Below are 19,940 nucleotides of genomic sequence, written 5' to 3' on the forward strand. Positions count from 1 at the left end.
CCAGGTATTTTTGTTTTTGTTCTTGTTGTCTAGTCAATTGATCCTGAAAATATGCTGCCCGCGTCATAAAACACTTAGTGTGGGAGGCTGGGCAGGAGCAGGATGCCCGTTTGTTAAATTTAAAAGTTAAAGGGTGGGAAAGGAGGGGGTTGTCACTCTTCAGGGGTAACCCTTGGCCGATTGCGGGTCGGTCCCCCCCTTAGGTCGAACACCCCTCCTTTCATTCTTACCCGTTCCCTCCCTTAAACCACCAACCCCCACCTATCTAACATACCCAAATTCTCCCAGCCCAAAACCCCGAACTTACCTGCTCTGGGAATCCATTGGCCTTAATCTTCCTCTTTTCCTGTGGTTCAGCAGCTGCCACTGACACCTCCCCGTTGCTGCTGGGATTGATGGGGCTGCTGGCCAATCCAACTGGCCGGGAGCTCCAAGGGCGGGACTTATGACCCAATGATGGGCAGAAGTTCCACTTGGCCTTTGTTAGTCCACCTCGCAGGGCTTTATGGCTGCGGGGTGGGTCGGTGTGGAGCAAGTTGGCTCCACGCCAATGTGGTTTCCAGGGGTTGGATGGAGTGGGGAGGGTGGGTGTGTACCGTCGCTGCGCTGCCCCTCCCCCACCCATATTATTCCGGCCTATGCCCTTGTTACGGTCTGTTTAAAACAATATAAGAAAGGAGCAAGGACAACTGATTCAACAGGCTCTTACCAAGGACCTCTCGATGACCAGGTGTATTGATTAGCTGGTAACTTCTCCCGCAAAGAGTATTCTGCAACCATCATATCTGGACTCACATATGCACCAACACCTAATAATACAACAAGTTACAGTCATTGGCATTTGTGATACAAGTGTAGAACAACAGATATTCCAGACTTGACAATCTGAAAAATCATACTCTGTTATGGGTCTCAATTTTAAAATTCTCATCCTTGTTTTCCATAATCTCACTGTTATCTCTGCAAGTCCCTCCAGCTTCAGAGATCTCTGCACTCCTCTAAGTCTGGTCTCTTGCTTGTCCAGATTTCAATCACACCACCATTGTGTTGCTGCCATCAGCTACCTATACCCCAAGTTCTGGAATTCCCCGTTAAATCTCTCTACCTCACTTCTCCTTTTATGACCTTATTTAAAGCCTATCTCTTTGACCAGATATCTGTTCTTAAAATCTCATGTTGGCTGGTGTCAATATTAGTTGAAAATGTGAAGCACCTTATGGTGTTTTGTTATGTTAAAGGTGCTATATAAATGCAAGTTTTCTTCTTGGTAATAAATCACAAATGAAGTTTAATGCATATATTGGATCTCCTGCAATAAGCCAAATTATGTGCAATTCCCTAGGGGCATAATATTACAGTGGGATATTACAGCTCAGGGCAATTGCCCATAGTTTGCTATTCAATTGTAACCTTTTGACAAAGAAACTAGCTACAGCTCTGTCAAAGTCAAACTAGGTTTGCCTCTGGCTGGAAATATTGTGGAGTGAGGCTTTTCACTAAAGAAGGGATGCGCCGGTGTGCGCTGGAGGTACTTTCGATGTCTAGTTCTATGAAACAATATTTCACAAGTCTCATTGCAGGAGAAAAGTAATAACTTTCACTTTATGTTCACTGCATCCTTTGTAATCCTGGAACCAAATCTAGCATCAGGTAAAGCTACTAACAAATTCAGACTGGATCCAAGACAATAGCCCAACTGGTAAAACGCTTCCCAAAGGAGAAATGTCTACTTTTAAAAAAATTCTGCTTGGGATGTCAGCAATCCTGGCAAGCCCAGCATTTATTGTCCTTGCATAATTGCCCTTGAGAAAATGGTGGTGAGTGGCCTTCTTTAACCCCTGCAGTCCATGTGGCGTAGGCACACCCACAGTGCTGTTAGGAAGGGAGTTTCAGGATTTTGATTCAGTGACAGTGAAGGAACGGCAATATATTTCCAAGTAGGTAAGGTGTGTCAATTTGAGCGAAATGTGCAGGTGATGGTATTTCCATACGTCAACCACTCTTGTTCTTCTAGGTGGTAAATGTCACAAGTTTGGAAGGTGCTGTCGAAAGAGCTTTCGCAAGTTGCTGCAGTGCCTCTGGTAGATGGTACTACACACTGCTGCCACTGTGTGTCGGGGTGGAGGGAGTGAATGTTTCGGGCGGTGAATGGGGTTCCAACCAAGCAGGCTGATTTCACTTGGATGGTGTTGAGCTTCTTGAATGTTGTTGGAGCTTCATTCATCCAGGCAAGCGGAGAGTATTCCATCATTCTCCTGACTTGTACTCTGGAGGTGGTGCACAGACTTTGGGGGAAACAGTAAATGAGTTACTCATCATGGATTTCCCAGCCTCTGACCAGCTCTTGTCGCCACAGTATATTTTGGCTGGTTCAGTTCAGTTTCTGGTCAATGGTAATCCCCAGGATGTTGATGGTGGAGGATTTAGCAATGGTCATGATGTTGAACGTCAAGGGGAGGTGGTTAGATAATCCCTTGTTGGGGATGATCATTTTCTGGCAATTGGGTATCATGAATATTATTTGCCTCTTATCAGTTCAGATCTAAATGTTGTTCAGGTCTTGTTGCATGCAGGCACACACTCCTTCAGTATCTGAGGAGTTGTGAATTTTTTTTTAATTCATTCACAGGATGTGGGCTTCGCTGGCTGGGCCAGCATTTATTGCCCTTCCCTAGTTGCCCTTGAGAAGGCGATGGTGAGCTGCCTTCTTGAACTGCTGCAGTCCATATGGTGTGGGTACTGAATGGTACTGAGTATTGCACGATCATCAGTGAACATCCCCACTTCTGACCTAATAATGGAGGGAAGATCATTGATGGAGCAGCTGAAGATGGTTGGGCCTAGTATACTACCCTGAGGAACTCCTGTAGCAATGTCCTGGGGCCGAGGTGATTGCCTCCAACAACCACAACCATCTTCTCTCTGCTAGGTATGACTCCAGACAGTGACAAGTTTTTCCCGACTCCTTTCAATCTCAATTTTGCAAGGGTTCCCCGTTGCCACACTCAGTCAAATGCCCTGAAGTCAAGGGCAGTCACTTTCACCTCACCTCTGGAATTCTTTTGTCCAGGTTTGGACCTAGGCTGCATTGAGGTTTGGAGCTGAGTGGCCCTGGCAGAACCCAAACTGAGCATCGGTGAGGTTATTGCTATTTAACTGTGGTTTGATAGCACTGTCAATGACACTGCCCATCACTTTGCTGAATATCAACAGTAGATTACTGGGCAATTATTGGGAGGAATTGGATTTGTCCTGCTTTTTATGGACAGGCCATATCTGTGCATTTTCCCCATTGTGAGGCAGGTGCCTGTGTTGTAGCTGTGCTGGAACAGCTTGGCTCGGGGTGTAGCTAGATCTGGAGCACAAATCTTCTGGAGTTATGTCAGGGCCCATTGCCTGCGCTACATTTGCTGAAACTGAGTGCTGTGTTTGGCTGCAGTAGAGAGCTTCAGTTGGAGATTGGTGACTGAGGGAGTTTAAGGGTTAGAGCTTAACCCTTAATTTACCTAAAGTCTAGTCTTTCTTTAATTTAGCAATTAACCAGAAGTTGCTGTTAGGGTTGGAAGAAGGTGAGTTTTAGACAGGAGAGGAGAGGCCAGCGAGAGCGGTATAAAAGGGCGTGAAAAATAGAGGACTAGATTAGAGAGGAGAGGCGTACCCTCAGGACTTTCAGGCAGTGACATTCAAAGTGACGTCACAATTCAGAAAGTGATGTGACGCAGGGGAGGCAGCTGATTGGTAAGCAGGGTCAGGTGAGTACTTCTAGTTTTTCTACTAATTGAACTGCTGCAGTCCATTAGCTTAAACAAAATAAGGTGAGGACTTTGGACTGTAGTGGGAGTGTTTGGAGTGGAATAAGGCCCCTGGCATTGTTAGTATTCTTTAAAGGGAGTAACTAACGAGCTTAATCTAAAGGGAAGTCATGGCAGCAGAGCTCTCACCAGTGATATGCTTTTCCTGCGCTATGTGGGAAGGCATGGACACTTCCCATGTCCCTGGCGACCATGTGTGCAGGAAGTGCGTCCAGCTGCAGCTACTGGCTAACCACATTTTGGAGCTGGAGCTGTGGGTGGATTCACTGTGCAGCATCCGCGATGCTGAGATTGTCATGGGCAGCACACTCGGCGAGGTGATCATACCGCAGGTAAAGATTGAACAGGCAGAAAGGGGGTAGGTGACCACCAGGCAGAGTAGACGAAGGCAGTTAGTGCAGGAGTCCTCTGTGGCTGTTCCCCCTCTTGAACAGATGTACTGTTTTGGTTACTGTTGCGGGAGACAACTTCTCAGGGGAAAGCAGCAGGAGCCAAGTCTATGGCATCGCGGGTGGCTCTACTACACAAGAGTGGTGGGGGGGGGGTGGTGGAGAAGAGTGTTAGAGGATTCAATAGCAAGGGGAACAGACAGACATTTCTGCAGCCGCAAAAGAGACTCCAGGATGGTATATTGCCTGAGTCAAGGTTGTCTCAGAAAGGCTGCAGGGCATTCTGAAGGGGGAGGGTGAACAGCCAGAGGTCATGGTGCATATTGGTACCAGCAACATAGGTTAAAAAAAAAGGGATGAGGTCTTACAAGCTGAATATAGGGAGTTAGGGCCTAAATTAAAAAGTAGGAGCTCAAAGGTAGTAATCTCAGGATTACTGCCAGTGCCACATGCTAGCGGGAGTAGAAATAACAGGATATATCAGATGATTATGTGGCTGAAGAAATGGCGTAAAGGGGAGGGATTCAGATTCCTGGGACATTGGGACTGGTTCTGGGGAAGGTGGGACCAGTACCAACAAGATGGGTGGCATCTGGGCAGGACTGGGACCAACGTCCTTGGGGGGAGGGGAGTGTGTTTGCTAGTGCTGTCGGGGAGGGTTTAAACTAGAATGGCAAGGGGATAGGAACCTGATCAGGGAAACAGAGGAGGGGGAAACAGGAATAGAAACGAAAGACAGAAAAGTAAGAAGCAAAATTGGAAGGCAGAAAAAACATGGACGGAAAACAAATGGGGTCATAGTGCAAAATAAAGTTAAGACGACTAACAAGGTTAAAAAGACAAGTTTAAAAGCATTGTATCTTAATGCGCGGAGCACTTGCAATAAGGTAGATGAATTAACGGCGCAAATAGATATAAACGGTTATGATATAGTAGCAATTATGGAGACATGGCTGCAGGGTGACCAAGGATGGAAACTGAACAATCAGGGGCATTCAATATTTAGGAAGGACAGACAATAGGGAAAGTTGGTGGGGTAGCACTATTAGTAAAGGAGGAAATCAATGCAATAGTGAGGAAAGACACTGGCTGGGAAAATCATGATGTGGAATCTGTTTGGGTGGAGATAAGAAACACCAAGGGGCAGAAACGTTGGTGGGGGTTGTCTATAGCCCCCCCAAACAGTAGCGGAGATGTAAGGGAAGGCATTAAACAGGAAATTAGAGACACATGCAATAAGGGTACATCTGTAATCATGGGTGACTTCAATCTACATATAAATTGGACAATTCAAACTAGCAATAATACTGTGGAGGAGGATTTCCTAGAGTGTATATGTGATGGTTTTTTAGACCAATACATGGAGGAACCAACTAGAGGGCAGGCTATCCTAGACTGGGTATTGTGCAATGAGAAAGGATTAATTAACAATCTTGTTGTGCAGGGGTCCCTTGGGGAAGAGCAGCCATAAAATGATAGAATTGTTCATTAGGATAGAGAGTGAAGAAGTTAAATCTGAAACTAGGGTCCTGAATCTAAACAAAGGGAGTTATGAGGGGATGAGACGTGAGTTGGCAAGTGATGGATTGGGGAACCTTACTAAAAGTGTTGACAGTGGATAGGCAATGGTGAATATTTAAGGGATGTATGCATGAATTACAATTATTCATTCCTGTCTGGTGCAAAAATAAAACAGGAAAGGTGGCTCAACCATGGATTACAAAAGAAATTAGGGATAGTATTAGATCCAAAGAGGAGACATGTAAAATCGCCAGTAAAAGCAGCAAGCCTGAGGATTGGCAGCAGTTTAGAATTCAGCGAAAGTGGACAAAAAGATTGATCAAGAAGGAGAAAACGGAGTATGACAGTAAACTTGGAGGGAACATAAAAACTGACTGTAAAAGCTTCTATAAACATGTGAAGAGAAAAAGATTAGCAAAGACAAATGTAGGTCTCTTAGTCAGAAACGGGGAAATTATAATGGGGAACAAAGAAATGGCAGAAGAATTGAACCCATATTTTGGTTCTGTCTTCACAAAAGAGGACACAAATAACTTCCCAGAAACGTTAGGGAACCAAGAGAATAGTAAGAAGGAGGAATTGAAGAAAATAGTTAAAAAATGGTGCTAGAGAAATGAATGGGGTTAAAGGCTGAAAAATCCTCAGGGCCTGATAATCTACATCCCAGGGTGCTAAAGGAAGTGGCCCTGGAGATATTGGATTCATTGGTGGTCATCTTCCAAAATTCTATAGACTCTGGAGCAGTTCCTACAGGTTGGAGGGTGAAAAATGTAACCCCACTATTCAAAAAAGGAGGGAGAGAAAAAGCAGAGAATTACAGGCCAGTTAGCCTAACATCACTGGTGGGGAAAATGCTGGAATCTATTATAAACGATGTGGTAACAGAACACGTGGGCCAGAAATTTCGCCCCGTTGGTGGGGGGGGGGGGGGGGGGTTTGTGTGGGGGCGGGTGTGAACTCCATCGGCGACACGGCACCATTTCACATGATGCTCGCCCGGAAGCGCTGAGCGCTCCCTGTGGGGGGGGCGGGGGGGGCTTCGGCGCCTGCCAAACTGACGATCTGAATGATGCATGGTGATGTCGGGGTGCACTCCCAATGTCACCGTGAGTCATTTTACGCGTCAGTGAGCAGGCCCCTCCCCCACTCGCTGATGGGAAAATTCTTCCCATGGAAAGCTTTAACGGGATTAGACAAAGTCAGCGTGGGTTTATGAAAGGGAAACTGTGCTTAACTAATCTACTGGAGTTTTTTGAGGATGTAACGAGTAGAATAGAAAAGGGAGAACCAGTGGATGGAGTGTACTTGGATTTCAAGAAGGCTTTTGATAAGGTCCCATATAAGAGGCTAGTGGGCAAAAATAAAACACATGGGATTGGGGGTAATATACTGATATGGATTGAGAATTGGTCGACAGACCCGAAACAGAGAATGGGAATAAATGGATCTTTTTCTGGGTGGCAGGCGGTGACTAGTGGTGTACCGCAGGGATCAGTGCTCGGGCCCCAGCTAATGGCTTGAATGAGGAAACCAAATGCAATATTTGCAAGTTTGCTGATGACACAAAACTGTGCAGAGTTGAGAATTGTGAGGAGGATGCAAGGAGGCCTCAGGGCAATTTGGACAAGTTGTGTGTGTGGGCAAACACACGGCAGATGCAGTATAACATGGATAAATGTGAAGTTATACACTTTGGTGTGAAAAAGAGAAAGGCAGAGTACTATTTAAATGGTGATATATTGGGAAATGTGGATGTACAAAGGGATCTGGGTGTCCTTGTACACCAGTCAATGAAAGTAAATAGGCAGGTGTAGCAAGCAATTAGGAATGCAAATGGTATGTTGGCCTGCAATGCAAGAGGATTTGAGTTCAGAAGTAGGGATGTCTTACTGCAGTTATACAAGGCCTTGGTGAGACCACACCTGGAGGATTGTGTGCAGTTTTGGTCTCCCCACCTAAGAAAGGATATACTTGCCATAGAGGGAGTGCAGCGAAGGTTCACTAGGCTGATATTGGGGATGGCAGGACTGGCATATGAGGAGAGATTGGCTCAACTGGGCCTGTATTCACTAGAGTTTAGAAGAATGGGAGGGGATCTGATTAAAACGTATAAAATTCTAACAGGGCTAGACAGACGAGATGCAGGGAGAATGTTTCCCCTGGTTGGGGAGTCTAGAACCAGGGGCCACAGTCTCAGGATACAGGGCAGGCCATTTAGGACTTAGAGGAGGAAAACCTTCTTCACTCAGAGGGTGGTCAATCTGTGGAATTCTCTACCACAGAGGGCTGTGGAGGCTGGGTCACTGAGTATATCCAAGAAAGAAATTGATAATTTTTTTGGATATTAGGGACATCAAGGGGTATGGAGAGGAAGCGGGAATATGCCACTGAGATAGAGGATCAGCCATGGTCATACTGAATGATGGAGCAGGCTTGAAGGGCCAAATGGCCTACTCCTGCTTTGAGTTTCTATGTACAAACAGTCTCATGGAAGAGAGGCAGTGGCATAGTGGTATTGTCCCTGGATTGGTAATCTGGAAATCCAGGGGTAATGCTCTGGGGACTGGGGTTCGAATCTCGCCATGGCAGATGGTGGCATTTGAATCTAATTAAAAAAAATCTGGGATTGAAAGTCTAATGATGACCATGAAACCATTGTCGATTGTCATAATAACCCATCTAGTTCACGGATGTTCATTAGGGAAGGAAATCTGCCATCTTTACCTGGTCTGGCCTACATGTGACCCCAGACACAGAGCAATGCGGTTGACACTTAAACGCTCTCTGAACAAAGGCATTTGGGATGAGCAATAAAAGCTGGCCCAGCCAGCAACACCCACATCCCTTGAACGAATAAAAAAAAAAGCTTTAATGAGATTTGCAAAGCAGGGTGGATAGAGGCAAGGCAGAACAATACTTTCATTCATATAGTGACTTTAATGCCCGAGGTGCTTAACAGGACCATGACTGGACAAATACTGATACCAAACCAAGGAAGGAGATTTTAATTTTGTTCATTTATAGAATGCGGGCATCACTGGAAAGGCTGGCATTTATTGTCTATCTCCTTGAAAAGGTGTTGAGCCACCTCCTTGAGTACAACTGTGTGGCTTGCTAGGCCATTTCAGAGGGCAGTTATGAGTCAATCACATTGCTGTGGGTCTGGAATCACATATAGGGCAGACCAGGTAAGAGCAGATTTCAAATCAAAAGGGACATTTGTGAATCAGATAGGTTTTTATGACAATCCAGTAGTTTCATCACTACTGCTGATACTAGCTTTTTATTCCAGATTTATTTAGTTAATTGAAACTAAATCCCTCAACTGCCATGTTGGCATTTGAACTCGTGTCTCTGCATCATTAGTCCAGGCTTCTGGATTACTAGTTCAGTAATGTAACCACTATGCTACCCCATCTGATATTAAACAGATAACCAAATGGCATATTCTTATAGGAGGAAGGACAGATGCAGCAGTTTAAGGTGCAGATTCTAGTGTTTGGGCTCCAGACAGCAATAGGCACAGTCATCAATGGTTCAGCAATGATAACCAAGAGGCCAGAGTTGAAGAAACACTCTGAGGGCTGTAGAAATGAAGGTGGTCAAAGGTAGCAGGGGCGAGGTCTCGGAGGGGATTTGAACACAAATCCTTCCATGGATCTGGGTAAGGAGCTATTATTGACAGGGTTGGGGTGGGCAGCAGCATCACCAGCTGCTGATGTTGAAATGGAAGACAAGGAAAGGCCTAATGTTAAAGGTTTATGGGGAATGTGCAACAAGAGTTGTGACTATTCAAAAAACAAATACAAGACAGCAATTTAAGTCAACAATACTACTTTAAAAGTAGAGTGTGGCCTTTCAACATTTCAACCCTAACTAGTTAGGAACATAGGAAATAGGAAGAGGCCATTCGGTCCTTCAAGCCATTCACTCTGATCACAGTTGATCTTCTACCTCAATTCCATCTTCCCAGACTATCTCATATTCCTCAATTCCCTTAGTGTGCAAAAAAACTATTGATTTCTGTCTTGAACATATTCAACTACTGAGTGTCCACAGCCCTCTGGGATAGAGAACTCCAAAGATCCTCAATCCTTTGAGTGAAGAAATTTGTCCTCATCTCAGATAAAAGCAAAATATTACGGATGCTGGAAATCTGAAATAAAAACATAAAATGCTGGAAAAACTCAGCAGGTTTGGCAGCATCTGTGGAGAGAGAAACAGAGTTAACGTTTTGAGCCCATATGAATCTTCTTCTGAGCTAAAAAGTGGAAATGTGATTGATTTTAAACTGTTTAAGAGGGGGCAGAGCAGGTGGAGCAAGACAGGAGGTCAGGGATAGGTGATAGTTAAGGAGAGATTGACAAAGATGTCATGGACATCTTAATGTTAATGATAGTGGTAAAAAGTAAAGAAGGTGCTAACAGTGACATAAGGATAAGACAGCAGATGTTAATAGCAAAACAAGGGTCAGCACTCTGTAAAAGCACAACATAGAAAAAGTGACAGATGACTCTGAGGAGAAAGGATAAAATTTATTTATTTATTTGTTTCACTTTTTAATATTTTATTTTATTCTTTTATTTATAAACAAAGAGATCATGATGAAATTGCAAATGACTTTAGTTAATCTGCCTTTAGAGTATTGTATATAGTCTTCAGCCATTAAAGAAAGATGCATCCTTGGGTCACTGGGATGTTAACAGGGATAAGGAGTTACAGCCATGGGAGTCACTTGAGAAGTTAGTGTTCTTCTGTAGATTTTTTATTTTATTCTTTTATTACTTGTTAAAATCCATCATATTTCTATTCTCTTTAGCTCTGAAGAAAAGTCATGAGGACGCGAAACGTTAACCCGGTTTCTCTCTCCACAGATGCTGTCAGGCCCGCTGAGTTTTTCCAGCATTTTCTGTGTTTATTGTCTTCATCTCAATTCTAAATGGCCAACCCCTTATTCTAAGACTGTGAATCCCTGGTTCTAGACTCCCAAACCAGGGGAAGCATCCTCCCACCATCTACACCTTCAAATGCCTTAAAAATGTTGTTTCAATAAGATGAGGTTGGGTCATTTTTATTCATTTAGCAGCAGTGTGCGTTTTCTTACTACTTTAGTAGGGCACTGGTCTCACACTTACCAATGATATTGGTGCAAGTACCTCCTGGGCTGCCGACAGTCGAAAGACAGGGCCCATTGTTGCCAGCACTGGACACAAAGATAACATTGTGCTTCAAAACTGCTTCATCAATCACTTTGCATATACGTCTGGATGAAAAAACAGAACAGAAATATCACAGAATTATGCAGCACAGAATGAGGCCCTTCAGTCTATCAAGCCTGTGCCAGCTCTTTACAAGTACTGGATTTGAATAATGGAACTCCCTCCCTACTAGACCACTTGGACAGCAGCTCAGCAACAAATTCTCAAAGGCAACTAGGGATAGACAATAAATGCTGATCTAGCCAGCAACACCCACTTCCTGTGGAAAAATAAATTTTAAAAATTCCAATTAGGCCCCCTCTCCTCTACCATTTCCCCACAGCCCTGTCTGATTTTATTCAGTCCCCAGTCCAAAGACACGGAGACCAAAACATTATAAGAAATATGTTTTTTTTTCTTTTATTCTTTCTTGGGCTGCTTGCATCGCTGGTAAGACTGGGCATTCGTTGCCCATCCTAATTGCCCTTGAACAGAGTGGATTGCTACACCATTTCAGAGGGCAGTTAAGAGTCAACCACATTGCTGTGGGTTCGGAGTCACATGTAGGTCAGACCAGATAAGGACAGCAGATTTCCTTCCCTAAAGGACATGAATGAACCAGATAAGTCTTTATAACAATCAACAATGGTTTAATGGTCACCATTACTGAGACTAACTTTTCAATTCCAGATTATTAATTGAATTCAACTTCCACCAGCTGTCATGGTGGGATTTTGAACCCTTTCCCCAGGACATTAGGTTGGTTTACTAGTCCAGTGATATTACCACTATGTCACCGCCATCCCACAAATTTGAGATGTTTCTCCACACAGGCTACCACGTCTAATTCCATTCTCCATACCATTGAATGCTATCTCATATGATTCCACTCTCTCTTTCACTCCCCATACCCTTTAATATCCCACCCAGTCTAATCTCACTTTCCCGCTCACTCCACATGACCTTTAATATCCCAGCCAGTCTAATCCCACTTTCCCGCTCACTCCACGTGACCTTTAATATCCCAGCCAGTCTAATTGTATTCTCCTGCTCACTCTTCATGAGCTTAAATATCTCATTCAATCTAATTCCACTCCCCTGCTTTCTCCCTGTACCTTTCAATATCCCACAGTCTAATCCCACTCTCCTGCTCATTCTTCATAACGTTTAATACTGCATTCAGTCTAATTCCACTGTCCTGCTCACTCCCCGTACCCTTCAACATCCCACAGATAACACTTTCTCCAGCTCATTCCCTGTATCCTGCAATATCCCATCCGGTCTAGTCTCACTTCCTTTCTTGCTCTCCATACCCATTGATCTCCTATCTCATCTAATCCCACTCCCTGTACAATTTCATATTTGACTCTTTCAAGTGAGTATTTACATCCTTTTCCAGGGATTTATGGGTTTGGTTTCAAAACTGGTTTGTGGCAGAGTACTCTGTGTGTAAAGATATTTTTTCTAACCGCCTCTTTAGTGCTTTTGGTTATTATCATCAACTTGTGTCGTCTCATTACTATTTTAGCAACCAGTGAAAACAATCTCTCACTACTTGACTTATAATGTCATGATAATGAAGGAAAGAACACTAAATTGTGTCCAGAAGTATTGGATTTTAAAAATAAGACCTGAGTTTTAAAAAAGCACACTAGCCATTGGCTGGAATGCTGCAGGGTGACTCCCCAAGAGGTAATGGAACACCATCCTATTGCCAGACGAGGTACTTCTAAAGACATTCAGAAACTAACTGTTCCCTCCTGTAGAGACAATGGGGCATAATGAGAGATGAGTATCATCCCATCAAGAAATCCTGTAAGCAATGCCCAGGCAGATTTGTGAATTTGCTTCCCACTTGGAATATACAAAGAAGGGGTTAAAAGTGAGCTGAAAAGCTGTCCCGGTGTCTGTCTATTGGTGGGTTTTTTGAGAGAGAGCAAGTGCTGGAAATTTGACTCAGAAGTAACAGCCACACACGGTACCCCTGCAAATCACCATTTTGCAGGCATCCTGATCTCTCTCCCTCTCTACCGAATTCAACATTAATAGAACCTTGAAACCAACTATTCGTCAACCAGAGTCAACATTACTGGAGTCTCGAAACTGACCATTCGCCTACCGAAGTCTGGAATCTCAAATCGCAATGGCCACAACACTCAATCACCTACTCCCCATGATTCAAGGACTGTTCCGTATACCTCTCTATATATTCATTTACTTTTACTTTTAACCTGTATAACCATTTATGCATGTGTTTTATCATTTCTTGCCTTTAGTAGTTAATAAACTTTAATCTTACCTTTAAATCAAGAAAGCCTGACCAAATTGGTTCCTTCAAAACCAGAACGGTTCGGTTCTGGGAAAAAAGTATCCGCGAAAGGGATCCATTTTAGATTAAATCTTGTGGTGACCAACAGAGGGGGTGGGATGGCTGAATAAAGACAGGGAGCCAGTTCATCCCTTCTCGCCCGGGGCATAACAATTTGGGGGTGTCCCAGCCAGATGGTGACAAATTGAGAGATCGCACCTGGATCAACAACTTTGGGGAACCTCACCTGGGGTGGGTCACAACAATAACCCTTGATAATGTTAAAATTTCAATCAGGTCACCCATTAACCTTCTCTGCTCTACTGAACAACACTAACTTCTCAAGTGACTCCCATGACTGTAACTCCTCATCCCTGGTAACATTCCAGCGACCCTAGGATGCATCATTCTTTAATGGGTGTGTAAAACTATATGCAATACTCTAATGGCAGGTTAACTAAAGTAATTTTCAAGTTCAAAATAATCTCTTTGTTCATTTATTCTTTCATTGGATTAATCCAGATGGATAAAGGAACCACCATTTTGTCCTTAGAATATCCCAACCATGTTACCATTTTTAATGACAACTGCACAGTAAGATCTCTCTGCTTCTGCATGCCATTCAACATCTTACCATTTAAGGTATATTTCCTTCCTTTATTGTAGTTCAGAGTGTATTAAATTATGAACATACATACAAATAGACAAATCAGCAGCAGTAGGCCATTCAGCCCCCCCAAGCCAGCTCTGCCAATCAATAAGATCATGGCAGATTGGATTGTGTCCTCAATTCCACATTCACGCCTACCCCTGATACCCTTTGACACCCTTGTTAGTGAAGAATCTATCTACCTCTGCCTTAAAAACATTCAACAACCTTGCTTTCACCACTTTCCGAGGGGGAGAGTTCCAAAGACTCACAACCCTCTGGGGGAAAAAATTTCTCATCTCTGTCTTAAATGGGAGACCCTTTATTTTTACACTGAGTCTCCTTGTTCTAGTCTCTCCCACAAGGGGAAACATCTTTTCACCATCCACCCTGTCGAGTGCCCTCAGGACCTTATGTGTTTCAATAAGATCACCTCGCAATCTTTTAAACTCCAATGGATACAGGCCCAACCTGTCCAACCTTTCCTTGTAAGATAGTACCCCCATCCCAGGTATCAGTCAAGTGAACTTAAATTTCAGCACTCACTCCTCCACCAGAAGTGATTTGCTCAAGTCCTCAGAATGATAATCGGCTGACCTGGCAGCAGTGGGATTTGAAACCCATGTCTCCTTAGAGGCTGGAACAGTGCCTTAAACCACTCGGCCACGCTATAAATAGAACAGATTAATAACTCCATTAAAACAACAAATGGAAGAATGACTCAGTAAGATGTAGACACTCATCCAAGTATACCACAGAGGGAAATTGCTAGTTAATTGTGATTCTGTATGGTCCCTGGAGCCCTTGCTTCAGTTGTTAGCGAAAGCTCCAACCAACTGCCAATTGCTTTAATTAATTTAAAAGCAAAAAACTGCGGATGCTGGAAATCTAAAACAAAAACAAAAATGCCTGGAAAAACTCAGCAGGTCTGGCAGCATCTGCGGAGAGGAACACAGTTAACGTTTCGAGTCCATATGACCCTTCAACAGAACTAAGGAAAAATAGAAGAGGGGTGAAATATAAGCTGGTTGGGGGTGGGGGCAAGAAAAGCTAGATAGAGGGCCAGTGATAGGTGGAGATAACCAAAAGATGTCACAGACAAAAGGACAAAGAGGTGTTGAAGGTGGTGATATTATCTAAACGAATGTGCTAATTAAGGGTAGAAAGCAGGACGAGCAAGGTACAGATAGCCCTGGTGGGGGTGGGGTGGGGGGGAAGGGACCGAAATAGGCTAAAAGGTAGAGATAAAACAATGGATGGAAATACACTTAAAAATAAAGGAAGTAGGTGGGAAAAGAAAAATCTATATAAATTATTGGAAAAAACAAAAAGGAGGAGGAAAATTGGAAAAGGGGTGGGGATGGAGGAGAGAGTTCATGATCTAAAATTGTTGAATTCTATATTCAGTCCGGAAGGCTGTAAAATGCCTAGTCGGAAGATGAGGTGCTGTTCCTCCAGTTTGCGTTGAGTTTCACTGGAACAATGCAGCAGGCCAAGGATGGACATGTGGGCATGAGAGCAGGGTGGAGTGTTGAAATGGCAAGCGACAGGGAGGTCTGAGTCATGCTTGCGGACAGGCTGAAGGTGTTCTGCAAAGCGGTCACCCAGTCTGCGTTTGTTCTCTTCAATGTAGAGGAAACCGCATTGGGAGCAACGAATGCAGTAGACTAAGTTGAGCGATGTGCAAGTGAAATGCTGCTTCACTTGAAAGAAGTGTTTGAGCCCTTGGACGGTGAGGAGGGGGGAACTAAAGGGGCAGGTGTTGCACCTTCTGCAGTTGCATGGGAAGGTGCCATGGGAGGGGGTTGAGGTGTTGGGGGTGATGGAGGAGTGGACAAGGGTGTCCCGCAGGGAACAATCCCTGCGGAATGCCGCCAGGAGGTGGGTGAAGGGAAGATGTCTTTGGTGGTGGCATCATGCTGGAAATGGCAGAGGATGATCCTTTGAATGCGGAGGCTGGTGGGGTGATAAGTGAGGACAAGGGGGACCCTATCATGTTTCTGGGAGGGAGGAGAAGGCGTGAGGGCAGATGCAAGGGAGATGGGCCGGACACGGTTGAGGGCCCTGTCAACGACCGTGGGTGGAAAACCTCGGTTAAGGAAGAAGGAAGACATGTCAGAGGAACTGTTTTTGAAGGTAGCATCATCGGAACAGATGCGACGGAGGCGAAGGAATTGAGAGAATGGGATGGAGTCCTTACAGGAAGCGGGGTGTGAGGGGCTGTAGTCGAGGTAGCTATGGGAGTCGGTAGGCTTGTAATGGATATTGGTGGACAGTCTATCACCAGAAATTGAGACAGAGAGGTCAAGGAAGGGAAGGGAATTGTCAGAGATGGACCATGTGAAAATGATGCAAGGGTGGAAAGTGGAAGCAAAATTAATAAATTTTTCCAAGTCCCGACGAGAGCACGAAGCAGCACCGAAGTAATCATCGATGTACCGGAGAAATAGTTGTGGAAGGGGGCCGGAGTAGGACTGGAACAAGGAATGTTCCACATACCCCATAAAGAGACAGGCATAGCTGGGGCCCATGCGGGTACCCATAGCCACACCTTTTATTTGGAGGAAGTGAGAGGAGTTGAAGGAGAAATTGGTCAGTGTGAGAACAAGTTCAGCCAGATGGAGAAGAGCAGTGGTGGATGGGGATTGTTCGGGCCTTCACTATCTGTACCTTGCTCGTCCTGCTTTCTACCCTTAATTAGCACATTCCTTTAGATAATATCACCACCTTCAACACCTCTTTGTCCTTTTGTCTGTGACATCTTTTGGTTATCTCCACCTATCACTGGCCCTCTATCCAGCTCTTCTTGTCCAGCTTATATTTCACCTCTCTTCTATTTTTACTTAGTTCTGTAGAAGAGTCATTCGGACTCGAAACGTTAACTGTGTTCCTCTCTGCAGATGCTGCCAGACCTGCTGAGTTTTTCCAGGTATTTTTGTTTTAATTAATTTATCCCTTTGAGGTCCTGTTTCCAAAAACATGGAATTCTTCAGCTGCCTTAGCCCTCCATCCTAAACTGTCTCCTTAAACCATTCACCTCATTTCCCCCTGCAATCTCTTCGGTCACTTTCCCCACAGCTACTCCCTTCCTTTGTTCCTCTGTGCAGCGCTTTGGAACATCAAAGGAGCAGCTTAAGCCAATCTGATTATTCTGTTATGTTTTGCATTCACATTTATCAGCTGAGTTTTTCTGCTGATGAAAATAATTTCAGGAGGATGGAAAGTTTCTCCATTTCTGACACACTAGCCTGGCAATAAGCTCCTATGATACTCCTTTGCCCTTCTATTTTTTTTTTGCTTTTGGCAAAATAGCAAACAGATAACTCATATAAAGTTAAGCAGGAGTTCATTAATATTGTCATCGGGTACTATGAAGTACTGTCAGGTCAGGGACAACACTGAGCTTCATCTGATTTGCACCAACTATGTACTTGGACTCCGACAATACACAAGACTACAATCCCTCGTGCACCAAGGTGTGGGTTCCATTTCTCATTCTGGCCATTCTCTTTTAAAGACGCTGCCAATTTGCATCGTCTAGATTTTGTGTAGTTTTGTGCTGTACACATGTTAGGATGACTTGAGACTGCCCAGAGTCATTTCATAGAGAATCTTTACAGCCAACAGGGTGTGCGATAAGAACAAAGTGTGGGAGGGCAGTCACCAAACTAGATCATCCTTCCTATAGTTTTGCCTCTCCCAATTTCAACAGCTATTCGCTTCCAAAGATTTTCTTCCACTAGCCGAGCCTATACAGAAGGTATTAAGAAAGAGCATGCATTTATATAAGCATCTTTCAAGCCCTCAGGATGTCCCTAAAGGAAAATGGGGTTCTCGATTTGATATATGGGCTGTAAGCAAGGTAGGGAATGGTAGAGAAATGCTACAAGACATTGGTTAGGCTAGGCAAATCTCATGCCCTTCGATAGGGAGGAAGTTAGAATCGAAGATTTGTATTTCTACAGCGCAATTCATGATCTCAGGACACCTCAAAGCATTTACAGTCAATGAAGTACTTTTGAAGTATGTCACCATTGCAATGCACAGAATGTGGCAACCAATGTGTGCATGGCAAGATCCCACAAATAGCAATGTGATAATGACCAGATAATCTGTTTTCTGGTGTTGGTCGAGGAATAAATATTGGCCAGATAGAACATCCATGGCGGTTCTTCGAATACTGCTATGGGATCTTTCACATCCACCTCATCTGAAAATTTGGGTCATGGAGCAGGTACAGTGAAGATTCACTTCAACAAAAAAAAAGGGAATGGGAGATTGTAGTTGCATAAAGCCATGAAAAAAATTGAGCTTTTACACTGAATGGAGAAGATTAAGAAACATTCCAACAACAGTTTTCAGCATCATGAAAGCTTTTGAGAGGGTAATTGAGAATTGTTTGGTGATTTTTTTTTCTCTTTATTCTTTCATGAGATGTGGGTGTCACTGAGAAGACCAGCATTTGTTGCCCCCCATCCCTGACTGCCCTTGAACTGAGGGCAGTTAACAGTCAACCACATTGTTGTGGGTCTGGAGTCACATGTAGGTCAGACCAGGTAAGACAGCAGATTCCCTTCCCTAAAAGGACATTAGTGAACCAGATGGGTTGTTACAACAATCGATGATAATTTCATGGCCACCATTGCTCTGAGGCTGTCACTCTATCTTGGACTCTGGTGTGGGACTTGGTTAGAAGACAGACTGTAGACATAACCTGGTATTGCTTAACACTTGTTTATTAGTACTGCATCCAAACAAGTTACAGAGTAGGCATGTTGCTCCTAGACATGGTGTACCAATCTCTCTCTCTCTCAAGAGAGAGTGTAACATATGACTGACTGATGTCAGTGGTAAATCATCATCTACATCATACATCAGCATATCCCATGTATTAACCCTTGACCCTACACGTCACTCCAAGTATACCATCCTACTTTTAACAACATAGAACAATGAGCCATAACTTCCGAGCTCCGGGGCAGTGTACCTGGAGGTTCCCACATAAGGATTGCACGGCAATTGCCCAGGAACTCCAAACTTCCGATGAGCAATTGCCCTGCACTGGGAACCATCCGAAAATGCAAGTTAAATCGCATACTTCACATCGTTCCAACTGTATTACATCAACAGCTACCCAGAAAAAATTAGAAGAATTAAAACCCCTTCTAGCTTCTGTGTAACGATTATACTGCCTCACCCTGAACCACCCCCTGACCTCCTACAGAACCCTACCCTCCCACACTCAACGGGACACCCCAACAGTACCAGCCCCAGACTAACCCATCCCGACCCCCAAAGGAATCTCCACCCCACCCCCCCCCACAACGAGACTGACCCCACCCGTCCGCTGCCATCCCCAACCCCCCCACCCCCGGGACGCACCGAAACCCACAACACACCCTCCCCACCCCTCCAGACTCTCGACCTTCTCTCCCCAGGCCTGACTACCCCCACAACACCCGCCCCTGACTTCCTTCCCAGGCTCGACTCCCCCCACACCTCCCCCTCCATCCCGAGCTCCTCCCCCAGGCCCGATCCTCGAATCCCAACCTCCGCCCCCTCCTCGAATGCCTATCTCCGCCCCCTCTCCAGGCCTGACTCCTGACCTCCCCCCAACACATCCCCTTCTGAGGTCAACTACCCACCTCCACCCAAACACCACCCCACCCCAGGCCCTACCTAACCCTCCACCCAATTCCTACCCACTTACCTGAAACACATATCTTCTCCTGGCTTGTCAAAGACTTACTTGATTTACGGCAGCTAGAGCTGCCAAAAAAATAGGGGACGTGGGTTACTTACCTGCCACTGAGCTGCCCCCGATTGTAGGCCTCAGGAGAAAGCTGCACTACACACATCTTGCCAGGGCTGAATCGGCAGATCAGGCAAGATAGGATCACCTGGACTTCCAGGTAAGAAATTCCGAGTGGCAATCCAACTCATTGGCACTTCATCGGAAGTCATTGCCCCATGTCTTTACATTGCATTTCTATGACTCCCTTTTTGCAACTACAGATTCTACCCAACTCCAACCCCTAATCTTCCTCTCTGCAAGTCACAGTC

At 44.6% G+C, this 19,940-nt stretch overlaps 1 protein-coding gene across 2 annotated transcripts in view; it reads right to left on the reverse strand.

Annotated features, from left to right (window-relative positions):
* LOC121282052 (tripeptidyl-peptidase 2-like) overlaps window positions 1–19,940 on the reverse strand; it is a 121,540-nt gene that overhangs the window by 70,033 nt on the left and 31,567 nt on the right. For both annotated transcript variants that reach the window (XM_041195445.1, XM_041195444.1), the window contains exons 9-10: window positions 10,858–10,985; window positions 710–809 (exon numbers count right to left, since the gene is read on the reverse strand). In XM_041195445.1, the coding sequence (XP_041051379.1) occupies window positions 710–809; window positions 10,858–10,985 (228 nt within the window). The remainder of the gene's footprint in view (window positions 1–709; window positions 810–10,857; window positions 10,986–19,940) is intronic.

This window comes from Carcharodon carcharias, chromosome 9 (genome assembly GCF_017639515.1).
Source record: "Carcharodon carcharias isolate sCarCar2 chromosome 9, sCarCar2.pri, whole genome shotgun sequence".
Classification (NCBI taxonomy): Eukaryota; Metazoa; Chordata; class Chondrichthyes; order Lamniformes; family Lamnidae; genus Carcharodon; species Carcharodon carcharias.